The following is a 13135-nucleotide window of genomic DNA, read 5'->3' on the forward strand; positions in this document are numbered from 1 at the left end:
TGAAACGGACTGCAGAGAGTTTGTGCTGTCACCACCACAAACACCAAATAACACTAAACAAGACAAATTAAGGCCTGTCTCAAATTCTGTTTGAGATTCATGATACGAATTTTTCTCTGTTGGCATTGGGAGTTTTCAAGTCAGATTTCCATGAAATTCATCCTGGACCTCAAGACACTGAATCGTCATCATTTTCATGACCACGTTAGCTTTCCTTCAGGGCCTAGCCTAATCTAATAGTTGCTGAGTAAATGTATGCTCCCTGTAGGATGGGCTCTTTCCATTTTAGGCTGTCTGAGCTTTCCTCCACCCTTATGACCATGACTCAACTCTGAGCCTAATGTGAAAGACAGGCTGTCATAACAGTTGCTAAAACACTCACGCTACAGCGGAGATAAAGCTTTTTGATCGCAGTGAACTTCCACCAAATTTCCAGATAATCAGCAAAAGAAAATGCAAATTGATGCACATTTCCATCCACTACTGTTGTGTGAATTGCAGGATTTGAGCTCGTCATGACAAACAATTGGTGGCGCTCGTACTCCAGTCAGGTTCTTTGCAAAGGAACAAATTAAAGAGCAACAGTCAAACCTCAAGTGGTGGAAAACATGAAGCATATCTGGTATTTATGTCCGTTGCATGTATTCATTTCAGGGAGGTTACTAACCCACACAGATCTGATGGTTTTATCTGCCACAATTTTCCACCTCTCTGGGGGAGCAAAAGCATCAGTGAAAGTTTAAGTCACATGGGCGTTATGGATGTGTGCATGTGATGATTAACAAGCAAAGTTTTCATTGCATTTTGCCGGATTTGGCTTTTATCGATAGAGAAACCTTTCTACTTCAGCCAAACATAAACACTGCTTCTTTTTGTTCTTTTATTACTGGCATTTGTTGATCTGCAGATTGAGGTGGATGCAAACACATATACACATTCACAGGACAGGAACACAAATACCAGCATCATTGGTATGTTGTTCGTTTCATATTGTGGTGTGTTATGAAGTACAGCAAACAGCCTATTTCAAAATCCTGGTCTTTCAACTTATACCAGCTACAGCATCTTTTGTTCTGTCAGGCATAGGGCTGGGTATTATTTTAAGTTCTTTGATGTAAATACATCACTAAAATGCCTGAGTTTTGGTACTGATACAAAAACAATACTTTTTAATACCTTGCTTTGAGGAATATAAGCATGTTTTTTTTAATCCTTTTTCCATTTAACAGAAGAAGCCAGAAATCCCAAATGTGAAATGTTGTCTTCACACATGTAGCAGGACTTAAAAATGGCAAAACTATTCTGATCAAAGGACAGATACTTTCAGTTTAAACCAAAAACGCAGCCCTCTGGCCCCTCGCTGCCTTTACTCAAAACCTTTTCCCTCTCCACTCACCTATCTCTTTGCCCAGTCCTGAGCGTAGGATGGCACCAGCCGAGGTGACCACCGCACAGGTCTTGAAGCTGCTCCGGTCCTGCTGCCTGTGCACTTGATCCAGGGAAAGAGATGGCACAAGATCGGCCCAACCAAGTGAGGAGAAGGGCTGCTCGGAGCCATCCACTGTCCTCAGCTGGGCCTGGGCTTTCATTTGACACAGCAGCTCCTTAGCACTCTGGGCGGCCCTGCGATGCCCCTTGTAGGAAACATGGTGTTTGTTGGCACTGACATAGTCCTTCATGGCGCGCTGCAGCCGAGGACTCAGCATGCCGGCGGACACGCGGCCCCGCCACAGCCGCTGCACCACAGAGGCCGACTTGGAGAAGTAATATTCCTCCAGGTCAGAGGAGTCACCACCAGCCCTCCTGCCTGCTGTAGTCCTCATCCTGTTTCCTAGTTCTTCACCTTCATCTTCCTTCTCATCTTCCTCTTCTTCCTCAACACCGCGGTACCGTGTGGTGCTGATAAGGTTCTGGTCCTCTGTGACCTGGGATGTTCTCTCACGACTCTGGACTGCAGAGTCCGAGTGAGAACCCACATTTTCTGTACCAAAGGAGGACCAGGCAGCCAAGCTCTGTGGGTCCAGGTAGTCCTGGTGGCTGGCCTCCTGGCCACCATAAATGATGTAGGGAGCACTGTTGGGGGTGTGGCTCACCTCCAGGCTGAACTCTGGGGTCGTGGAGCTGGCAGAAGGCTCCGGCTCTGGCTCATCTCTGGGGTAGGTTGTAGTTAAGGAGGAAGCCATTTCAGGATGGGAACCCAGGTTGGCGTGCTGTTGATGTGAGGCCTGTATAGAGGCCAGGCGACGGGTGTCAGGGTGCTGGGAGAGTAAAGAGCCAGCAGAGGTCAGGGGCTCATTCACACGAGCATCCAGGAAGTAGGAGAGGAGGGCGAGGAAGAGAACAACCCAGGCCAGCATTCCCACCAGCACCAGCCGCCGCCACTGCCTCATACTGGACTTCATTACCTCTCACTCACATACAGGCTTGTTCGCTGGCCCACCAACAACAAAGCCCCACGGCCAGGACTCAACCCAGAGGTCAGCTGGAGGGCCTGTAAAAGAGGAGAGCTCAGACTGAAACTGCTCAGGGGAGAAAGGAAACATGTGCGCCAGTAAAGTGCAGGTTTGAGACACTCACCTCAACTGATGCTTCTATTTCTTCATGTCCATGTGTCCTCCAGGATATAACAGGACCCTGTGAAGAGGAGTGGTAGAAATCAGTCAGGAGTGCACCTGCATACATGAGGCAGTGTGTGCATGAAAACACACTGCTCACGCAGACACACCACAGGCAAACACTTCCTGCAGGGAAGAACTTGGCTGCTCTCCACTCACAACAAAAAAGAAGATTTTTTTTAAGACAAGGACCATCTATTAACTGCAATCAAATTTACAGTTTCCCTCATGAATCTCCAACACTTCAGTCACAACAAGAACTTCAGAAGCTCGCTTCAAACGTCCTCTCAGGCAACAAAGATTACAGAAGCCAAAAGAAATACACAAATACAGTGCAAGGAAATTGGCTAATGGGAGGTTCTTCAGGCTGACCTGTAGTGGAGCACTTCGTTATTTCATCACACATCAGCACATCAGATTGTGACAGATTGGACTGTCTCTCTGAATTTTGCCAACGTGTAAAGACTCAGAAGTTAAACGGAAACACTTAGTAGATAAGACAGCAACACTTTAACCCTGCCATTCAGCATTCATAAGCACTATATAAACATTGAAGAAATGGTTTGTATTTTTAAGTTTCTATTAAAGTTTTACACGTGTCAACAATTATGACCTCTCCTGTAAAGACATGATTAAATGCATTATTTTAATATATTTTTATCATTATATCATCATAGTTCAACAAATATCTTCATAAACACTGAGATGAAATGAAATACTAACTAGGGGGGTTAACAAAGCATTACTGATTAATCAATAACCATATTGAAAGAAAAATAATTGCCAATCATTTTGATAAGAAAACAGAAGATATTTTCTTTCCACCACTGCAACGTGCTGCTCTGATTAATCAGTGAGGAGAATGTACAGAGTCATGTCATTGATCCATCAATCGCCTGCAAAACTGAATCCTGATGCATCTAATCTAGTTTTCAGTGCAGTTACTATATAATTGTTTAAACAATCCCCTCACTCATATAATCATGTATTTAATGATGGCCTCCCCTGTGTGAGACTGCATCTCTCATTTCCCCTGAGGCTCAACAAGCCTAGTATCACATTAAAATGTAATAATTTCTTATGACATTCGCAGAGAGTACAGCTGCAGCTGTATAATTCCTTTCATCATTGATGAATCTGGAGATTATTTTTATGAGTCATCAATTAAATGTTCAGTCTACAAAATGACGGAAAATAGTGAAAAATGTCCCTCATAACTTCCAGTGCCCACGTCTTCCAATAACTTGATTTATCCAGGCAACAGTCCAAAACCCAAAGACGTAAAATCTACAATTATGTAAAACAGAAAAAAATCCTCTCACATTCTGAGGAAACAGTGGATGTTCATCATTTTTTTTCTTGAACAAATGGCATATTCTCTATTTCATGAGGTGGTGCATCTCCACTATTAAACACCTTCTATTCTGCTTATAATTTGTGGGATAATCAAACCAAATATAGGTGAAGGAATTTCTCAGTTTTTAAAACGGATATGAATAATCTGAATAACGAGGTATACATCTGCTCTATTGACTGTTTTTATAAGGCTTCTCATTAGCTGCCACCACCGCAACAACCACTAAAGCACCATGAGTATACCACCATTTCAAAAACGTATACGAACATGATACCTTTGCTTATTTCACTGCGGTAAGAAAAAACCCACAATCATTAAAAATAGCACTCATTATCAGCCTGACTTAGTGGAATGCCCTGGTGTACAACAACTTAGGTTCACTGATGGCTTACAGAGTGAAATACACAGCAATGAAGGTAAATAAATGAAGCATTAAATTGCCTCACATCAGAGGACTACAATCCTCTCAACCACACGTAATTATGAGCTTTGGTCTCTTAATGTGGGAGCATTTCTCGAGAGAGTGGCAGGGTGAGGCAGGGGGAAAAAAGCTCCGGAGTGTTAAGCCGCCTCTCGTCCTAATTACAGCTTCCTGTCTAGCTGTTGGGTCCTGCAGAAGTGATCTCAGGTAGCCATGCAATCCTTCTCCACCTACACATACACATCCAGGCCTCCCACCCGGGGGCCACACAGGAGGCCAAAGCTCATCCACTGACCACAGTCGAGCAGCAGGGAGCAAGTGGGCCAGAGGGAGCAGAGACAGTGTGGGAGAGAGAAAATAACAGCAAAGGAGCTGATGCAAGCACTCAGGCAAACACATCTGCACAAACATGCTTTCTGAAAACGTGCAGCATGCTCTGTTTAAGGTCTGAAGGCCACTGACAGGTTGGGTAGGTGTCAGGCAGTAATCCCCTGTGTAGCAGTTTCAACATGTCTGCCACGCTGGGGTCAAATGTTACTCGGCGGAAAACATGCCATTTAACGCCTGGAAATAACAACAGCTGGCCTGACACCCAAAAAGACAAAGAAAACAGGCAGGAGAACACACAGCTGCCCAATGACAACGCTGTCAACAAGCAAATGCCATCTATATACACCGCAGAATCCCACTGTGGATGTGTGTGTGTGTGTGTGCGTGTGTGTGTCCATGCCCCAAGGCATGTTGTGCATGCATGTGAGCACGCAGCTATTTTGCCTCACCTGGCAGCAATCAGGATGTGTGCTTCAGTAACTGCAGTGAAACAACATAAATGCGTGGCACAGATGGAGAGGCGGGGGTGGAGGAAGAGCTAGTCTTGTGAGGGCTACACAAAGAAACGGTACAAAACGGGAAACATGGAAATGAGACACTGCCAGACGGCAAAGGACGACTAAATGACTTAGTGGGAGTTAGCAGGAGACAGTGAGGAACAACAGAGCCGGAGAGAATATAAAGCATAGATCTTCTAGAGTAATGAGCCAAACCAAGATTCAAGGTGAGCATTTAGTGGGACAGAGGAAGCTGGTGGAATAGAGGAGAGCAGAGGGGTTAAATGTATGCAGGTCATTTGTCCTCAGGAGGATAATTACGTGGTTTATGACCTGCATGATGGGGGGGGGCAGGAAAAGTGAGTGAATGAGTGAACAGAGAGGAAACATGACAATGAGAGGAACAGATCTCAGTACATGAATCAGCTATACGACACATACATGAAGCACAGTAGGGCTAAAAGTAGTGACGATTTTATTAGGAATTGATTTATTGTTTAAATTGTCAGAAAATTGTGGAAAATATCCATCCCAGTTTTCAAAAGTCCAAAGCAACACATTCAGATTGTCCGGCCAGTGGTTCAAAACACAAATATATTCAGTTTTCAATCACATGACAGAGAAAAGCAGAAAATCTTGCTACAGATAAAATGGAACATGTTAGCGTTTAACTCTTTGATGATAGGTCTGGTTCTGAGTGGCAGCTGGTTTTCCCATGATCCTCCTCTCTCATTCCTTTGCACAGCAGTGTAGTGTGCAGGGGAATGAAAGCTGCATGCTGCTGCATTTAATGGAGCTCAATTGGATGAAGAGAGTCCAAACTCAATACACTCTTGCAGACAGCTGCTCCGGCGACCTGCTCCACTTTAGGTGGCATCGGCCAATAAGTAAACAAACGTGGCAGCTAATTGAGCCAGCGTGCACTTTTCATCCACAGGGGAGGATGCGGATTCTACACTGTTTGTACAGCTGTTTAAGAGGAAGTGCTCTGAAGACAGACTTTCCATCTCTTTTTGAAGAGCTGGACGTTTTCCTTGAGATTAATCGTGCCCTGCAGGCCTTTGTCACCCTACATGACAAGCTTTACAGCAGCATAGCTCTTCTCATCTGTCAGGCGCATAAAAACAGGGCATCCATGGTGACACACAGGCTGAATTTCGAGTGTCCAGACTTTCCGGACTGCAGACTCATCGAATTCATGGACACGTTTCCTGGGAAGTCTGCCGGTGCAGAGGGCTGTCCAACTCCACCATTCATCTGTGGGAATTGCTTGGAAGAATACCCATAATAGAAAGCAATAATAATCATAATGTAGCATTTGTATTTTTCATGCCTGATATACAGTTAGTTTATTAATGGAGCAAGGTCTGACATTGCACATACACAATATTCACATGCTGAATAATTTGAATCTGGCTGGCAACGGTTGGTTTTCATCAACCTACGACGGGACTTCACTTTAGCGTCTGATGTGAATATAATATAAGCAAATGATGCAAAAGAGAAAATTTGATTTTTGTTACATTATGTAAAGCAGCATAAATTGACAACACCATTACTGTAGCATTAAGAGCCATTCAAAACAAAATAAATTGAAAATGAGTCACAGGGTGAGGAATTCCAATTAATCCCAGGAAATGACTGAGGTCTGGAGTCCTGTCTCGGCTCATTTTGTTCCCTCATGGGCCAGAACGCTCACACGCTTGACGTGATGACAGCGAACATGTCACGGTGTGTATGACTGTAGTCTGCGAGGGTTTATTGTGAGTCTGGATGGTGGGAATTTGGAACAGAACTGGCTGAATCATTTGACTGCAGTGAAGTAATTGCAGTGCTGTGTAATCAAAGGTATTTCTAAACGTTGGCTCGCCGGGCAAAGCTGGATTGTATGCAGATTTTTAGCAAATCCGAAAGACTAAGTGAATACAGTTACTGGATGGCTGCTTCTGCTTCTGCTTCTGCTTCTGCCAGGTGTATGTAATTTTGGCTGCTGTGGCAGGCATGTTAATTTTTTACTGCTTGTCTTTTGGTGCATTCGTGTCTTTCTGTATGATGAACTGCTTTTGAGTCTGCCAGCTGCACGTGTGTATGTGGGCATGTTGCTGTGCCATCAACCAGGTGCAACGTGTGTAGTGCCTGTAATTTCACTTGTATGATTAGACTCCGGTTGCCTCTTTTTGGCTAAAGTAGCACTTCAGAACCTAATTGTCTTGGCTGGGGGAGGCACACCTGGTTTTCTCTGTCTGCCTACTCACACAAACACGCTGATTCCTGGCTACGTTACTGCTACTACCACTGTGTAGTACTGAAGATTACTTTCTGTCTCTGTAATGGAAACAGTTGGTTTAAGCATGGCAGTAAAAGTTGAAACTTTCAGCCTCAATCATGCTTTGGTGAAAGAAAACTGGATTAATGATATTATTTATACAAGGTTAAAAGGTAACTGAACTCTTGCACACTTTGTGCCCATCTTTGGAAGATGCTTTTATCAACTGTCTGCCTTCATGCACAAAATATAATATTGGCCAAAAGTGACCGAATATAAGGCAACAAGAAAATATGTAAATGCACCTTAAGAAATCTGAACTTTAATAAAAGAGAAGTAACTGAACAACACAATTGGAAGTGTCTATAAGACCTAATTTTCTGAGACAGCATCCAAGAACACAGTTTGAAAGGGAAAGCACTGCTTGTGGTCCTATTTGTACCATACGCACTTTATTGATTTACAAAAGTCTGTATGTTTCTATCTAACTCTAACCGACCTTTACTTCTGTTTTTCGTGTGTCTGTAACTTTCACTTGTACGTACACAAGTCTAGACTTCTCTTATTTCTTCCTCTTCCACATCTATGTTCAGTCTACCCTCACACTGTTTTAAAGACGGAAATCTAAAAATATTACAGACACCTCTCAGTATTATGCAGTGCAGCTCGACAGCACACCACAAACTTCAGCCTCACCAATCATCTTAAAGCTGTATCAACACCGCTGTAAAACAATTTCAACAGTAGCTCAGCATTATAATAGTTTGATGAACCAAAAGGAAAGATTCTACAGGCACCATTTTCTCTACACCATCTGAGAGCACACGGTCGTGGTTTCGTGTTGCTATCAGAAGGAACAATTTACCGTATTAGGATTGATGTTGAAGGTCAACCATCTAAGCCTTCTCCTAGACATTCGCTAGAAATGTCACTGCCTTACCCGATGTTTTAGCTTCTCTTGATCTCAAAACTTGACAAACAGCATATTCATGATTTGGTGAACTGGTTCTGTTCAAGCAATCCAGAGTTTGGAAATGACTGGTAGATTTTCTGTTCATTCTATCAATACCAGTCCCATGCCATAATCGATACCGTGGAATAAAATCCCTGTGCAGCAAGTGTGAAAGGGTTTTGCTGGCTGGGAGGAGCAGGTCGAGCTAGCTGTAGCAACAGTCTGTCCGTTATCAACCAAAATGGATGAATGAGAGAATCTGCAGCACTTGTTTTCATTTACGTTTTCTTAGTCAAAGAAAAAGTCTGCTACGCCTGCCTGTGTGGTGCTAATGCTATCAAAACATCAGATATTTAGCCTCGATAACGGATATGAAGCAGTGGTACTCATGCGTAGGGTGTCAAATACATGGCATTCCTGGAATTTCAGCCCATGTTACACAGAAAAATGTTGCAGCACACTGCAGGTATTTCCAACCTTATTTGAAACTCCTGCTGTTCATCTTCAGGTGCCCAAAGCGTGGCTTCATGAAACGAAGCTTTGGACCGTTTCCTTCTCTCTCTTCTCTCCACCATGCACCCTTGCTGCAAGTTTACAGCAGCGTAGACACAAGAGATTGACATAATCATTGTTTTGCAATGCATAACTGTCCGAGAAACATGCTGGCATGTGGCACCATAAGGCATCAATATAATTGATCATCTCAGAGGCATACGATTCTGATGGATCAGACAGTTTGGAACCAATTGTCAGCTGAAACCGGTTGACACTGCATGAAACAAGAATATCTGATAACATATCGTGCAGCCAAATGCTGTTAAAGTGACTCCACAATAGAACTAAAGAGAGTAAAACATCTTAACTATAGCTTTACAGATATTTCTTTTTTCCTGTCACCACATTCCTTTAGTCCCAGCATGCCCTGCTGCTGCCTGCTGTAATATTCTAAATGCATCTATAGTACAGGCATTGCCAAAGGTGACTGTACTGAACTCTCGCCACTATTTGACTGCCAGGTAAGTGGTTGGACAGCCCTTGAGGGAATACAGCCACACAGCATCTCGCTGAAAACTGTTCAGTCCACTTTACAACGCCCTGCTGAGGAAGCAGGGTGGAGAGGCCGTGTTATGAATTCTTTAATCACAGCCAACTGAAGAGGTGTCTGTAGGAACTAGAGGTTCTTAACTTGGCATAGGAAAGGAAAGCCCACAACTTTACAGAACACTCAAAGTAAATGCAGAGGTTGGCTCAACGTTATCAACACATGCCTGTATTTAAGCACAAAACAGATGTTAATTCCCAATGTGAAGGTGTCTGATTACACTAATAAAAACCCATCTGTGGTAATTAACACTGGCATTAAAAGACAAAGAGGAAGTAATAAGAGTTTGGTTCCCAAAGCCGGGCTACAGGCTAGTTCTGCAAGAGAACAAGCTGTCCTCCTCTATTCTGCACACTACATGGCAACAGGACGCAAGCGTGCACGTTCTCTCAACTACAACACTGACCCAAGGGCTTGTTCCTCATAAAATATTGAGCCCTCAAGAGTGGAGTTGTTCTCCATCTAAAAATATAAAGCTGTTTTCCTTTAATATTCACCTTGCAGCAGTTCGAGCAGCTACAAACTAATACATCACCGTGAGGTTACCAGAAAGCAACAACACGAGGTCCACTAAGCATTTGTGGAGCCACAGATAGAAGCACGAACTGTGCGGTCAAGAGACATTTTACATTTCTCTATTTGTTTGAGAGCTGAATTTCCAGGCCACATCCCTGCGGACTGTGTGAACAGAACATGAAATAAATACAGATCCGGTGCATGCTCCATGTGTGGAAAGTGAGATTTTCCAGTCAGGTATTACATGAGGGACACAATTAGAAACAGGCTGTAGTGAAACAGAAGTGGGCGCTGGTGGTGGGTGTATGCACCTTCACTACTGGGCCCAGAGTTATTTATGAACTTGAGCACAAGTGGAGTGTTTTTTTAGGTTAACACAACTAAATCATACTGTAAGGGCTCCAGGCCGCAGCCCTCTCATTCGTCTGAATTGAGCCGGTCCATTGGAGCAGTGGGGGCTGCCAACACAGGGCTGCCCAGCAAAAAAGTTGAACCTGACTCAACTTTTGCTCCCACGCAACGGAGTGTCACTCAGCAAGGCGGTGGGTCGACCCCTCTAATAATACAAGAGCATGTTGCTGGTGGATTACTTTGTAACGTGAATGCCATATTTCTACTGTTTACTTCGCAATCAATTGCAATAGTTAATCTCCCAAAATCTGCAGCAAAAGAATTCGTTAAAATTCTATATTAAACAAGGATGCTTTTACACAGTTGAGTTGGAGCTAACAGCTTAGCTGCTGGCAGCTTCTGTTTCCAGACAGAATCAAAACAAGGCCATTTGGTTGTTTCTGGGTGTCGCTCCCGAACTTCTCGACTTCTCCAAATCGTGCCGGTGAGACACTTGAGCCTTGAATTGCTGCTACTTGGATGTTCCACTCACAATAAATGGCAGTCTGCCGCACCTCTGGAGTCTGAGTCCACATGCATGAATTTCCTTTTAGAGAGGAATCAGGGAGGCAGTGTGGTATTCATGAGGAGGCTATGATACAGGCCTTTCACCCCACCTTCAACTGTGGCCACTCAGAACAGGTATAAACACTTTGTACAAATTTCATTTCAAGAACACTGAACCCTGACCCTGCTTGTCTAAACTAGTTGCCTAGACCAAATAGTGTTTTAGTAGCCGCAAGGGTGTCCAGGGTCCAGTTTATCCGATTTAGGACTTTACTTTCTGTCAAATTCCACACAGTCCACAAACTGAGTTGATGTGCCATTCCTGAAAATTTTCCACTTCAAATGAGCAAATTCCAACAAATCATAAATTAATCGCAAGGCAAGATGACAAGGTATAAAAGCAGCTAAACAGTGTTTAATCTCACCATCTGAACTGCTGCGTATGAGACAGGGATCAAACAGATGGAAATTTGCCATCTTATCAACGCCCATCTTACACACTAAATTTGACTTGGAGCAAGTCACATGTGTACGCCTCAGACTTTTGGGCTGCGTCTGAAAGGTGCCTATCAGATCAAAGCAACAGCTGACTGCAATTTAATCCTCAAAATTATTTTTCACAAATAGACTCCCAGTCACAAAAACTGTCATTAACGCTGAGGCACTTATACAGGTATTGATCTTGTATCATTTTTAGGGACAGCTGTAATATAAAACTTAGCCAATACAAGGCGTAATATTTCACTGTACGACGCACACTGCTCACTCATTATCACGGACAGCGGAACTTTGTTTGGCTGTGGATCAGATGAGAAAAATGAGACACTGCGGACGAGAACAAAGACGGACTGAAACAGGGACATCAGAACTCACCTGAAGTTTTGAAGTGAAGTGAGGAAATTGAGCTCAAAGAGGAAGCATATGCACAGATTAAATGAGCCCTATCTCCCGCTCTCCTCACTTAATGAACCCCTTGCTACAGGTCCACCCTGCTTTAGCCTCAGGAGGCAATGAGGTTATTACTGTGTAGGACATCCCTGTGTAATTATACTGCCAGCGTCCAAGCTCTCCAAAGGGTCCACTGCACTTCATCACATCTTGAAAGCCCAAAGTGCAGCTGTTAAGAATAGCCTGTAGACTGATTGGCTGGCTACCTAAGTCTGTATAAATGAGCAACTGAGGGCAGGATGATGTCGAAGCTACAACACTGTCTTGTTGTGTAAAGCAGTCAAATAGCAACGGTTTTATTCAACTTTCTCCGCGTTTCATGTCTGGCATTGCTGCCAGCTCTGTAGCATAGTTTCTAGGGCAGAGGAGAGGAGAACAAGGCAGAGTGCTTTGTTCTCTCTGATGGATTGAAGAATTATTACCTTTTACTTCCGAGGCGAAAGCTCAAAATTCAGGTGTTAAACCCTCCCTATATATCGTGCCAAGCCCTAATCCTACCGCTGCTCCAACATGAGGACATAATGAAAGGCTTCCTCCTCCTTTCACTTCCACTTCTCACCTTCTTTCCTTCCCCCACATCTGCCTTATTCTGTGACCTACATTTAAGTGTGGTGCTGTGCATGCAGATGTAAGATCAGACAGCGCTCCACTGACTGTTTGTGTCTTTATGTGTTTGTTCCAAAGTCAGTCATTTTAGCGTTATGCCTTTACCCATGCAAGGAACAGAATTAATATCACATTCACTACTGCATCTTTATTCCATGTGAGCAAATATGTGTAATTACTGTACTCTGGCTCCATTTGTGTGGAAATGTGACTTACTACCAGCAATAGATTAACCAGCTCCTCAGCACTGGCACCTAGCATGTGTAGCTGGGAACACGCTGCAGGGGATGCAGCTCATTCCAGCCATCCAACTGCCTGCCAATCACATACACTACAGCATGTCATCGCATGACTGCACGCACGCATACAGATGCACAGCTAAATACAGACCAGCTTTAAAACCTAAAGAAGACAGCAGCCAGAAATACAATGAAATCAGAGGTGAAATTTCAGTTGCTTCTCCTCCACAAGTAAGGAGGGAGAGCTGGCCACTTTTTTTAAAAGCTAGGCATGCCTTGTTTCGCCTGACTGCAAATCAACTTGCAGGGACTTGAACGTAACACAAGTCAACAGGAGTGTTACTTTCCACTCATATTATGGCACTGCTTTCAACGCTGGAATGATAAAA

General features: G+C 43.7%; 1 protein-coding gene across 1 annotated transcript in view; it reads right to left on the minus strand.

Moving 5' to 3' along the window:
* Positions 1-13135, minus strand: part of st6gal2a (ST6 beta-galactosamide alpha-2,6-sialyltranferase 2a) — a 47118-nt gene that overhangs the window by 25867 nt on the left and 8116 nt on the right. The window contains exons 2-3 of the mRNA XM_070976605.1: positions 2578-2634; positions 1397-2491 (exon numbers count right to left, since the gene is read on the minus strand). Coding sequence (XP_070832706.1) covers positions 1397-2402 — 1006 coding nt within the window. The 5' untranslated portion in view covers positions 2403-2491; positions 2578-2634. The remainder of the gene's footprint in view (positions 1-1396; positions 2492-2577; positions 2635-13135) is intronic.

Source organism: Chaetodon trifascialis, chromosome 12 (assembly GCF_039877785.1).
Source record: "Chaetodon trifascialis isolate fChaTrf1 chromosome 12, fChaTrf1.hap1, whole genome shotgun sequence".
Taxonomy (NCBI): Eukaryota; Metazoa; Chordata; class Actinopteri; order Chaetodontiformes; family Chaetodontidae; genus Chaetodon; species Chaetodon trifascialis.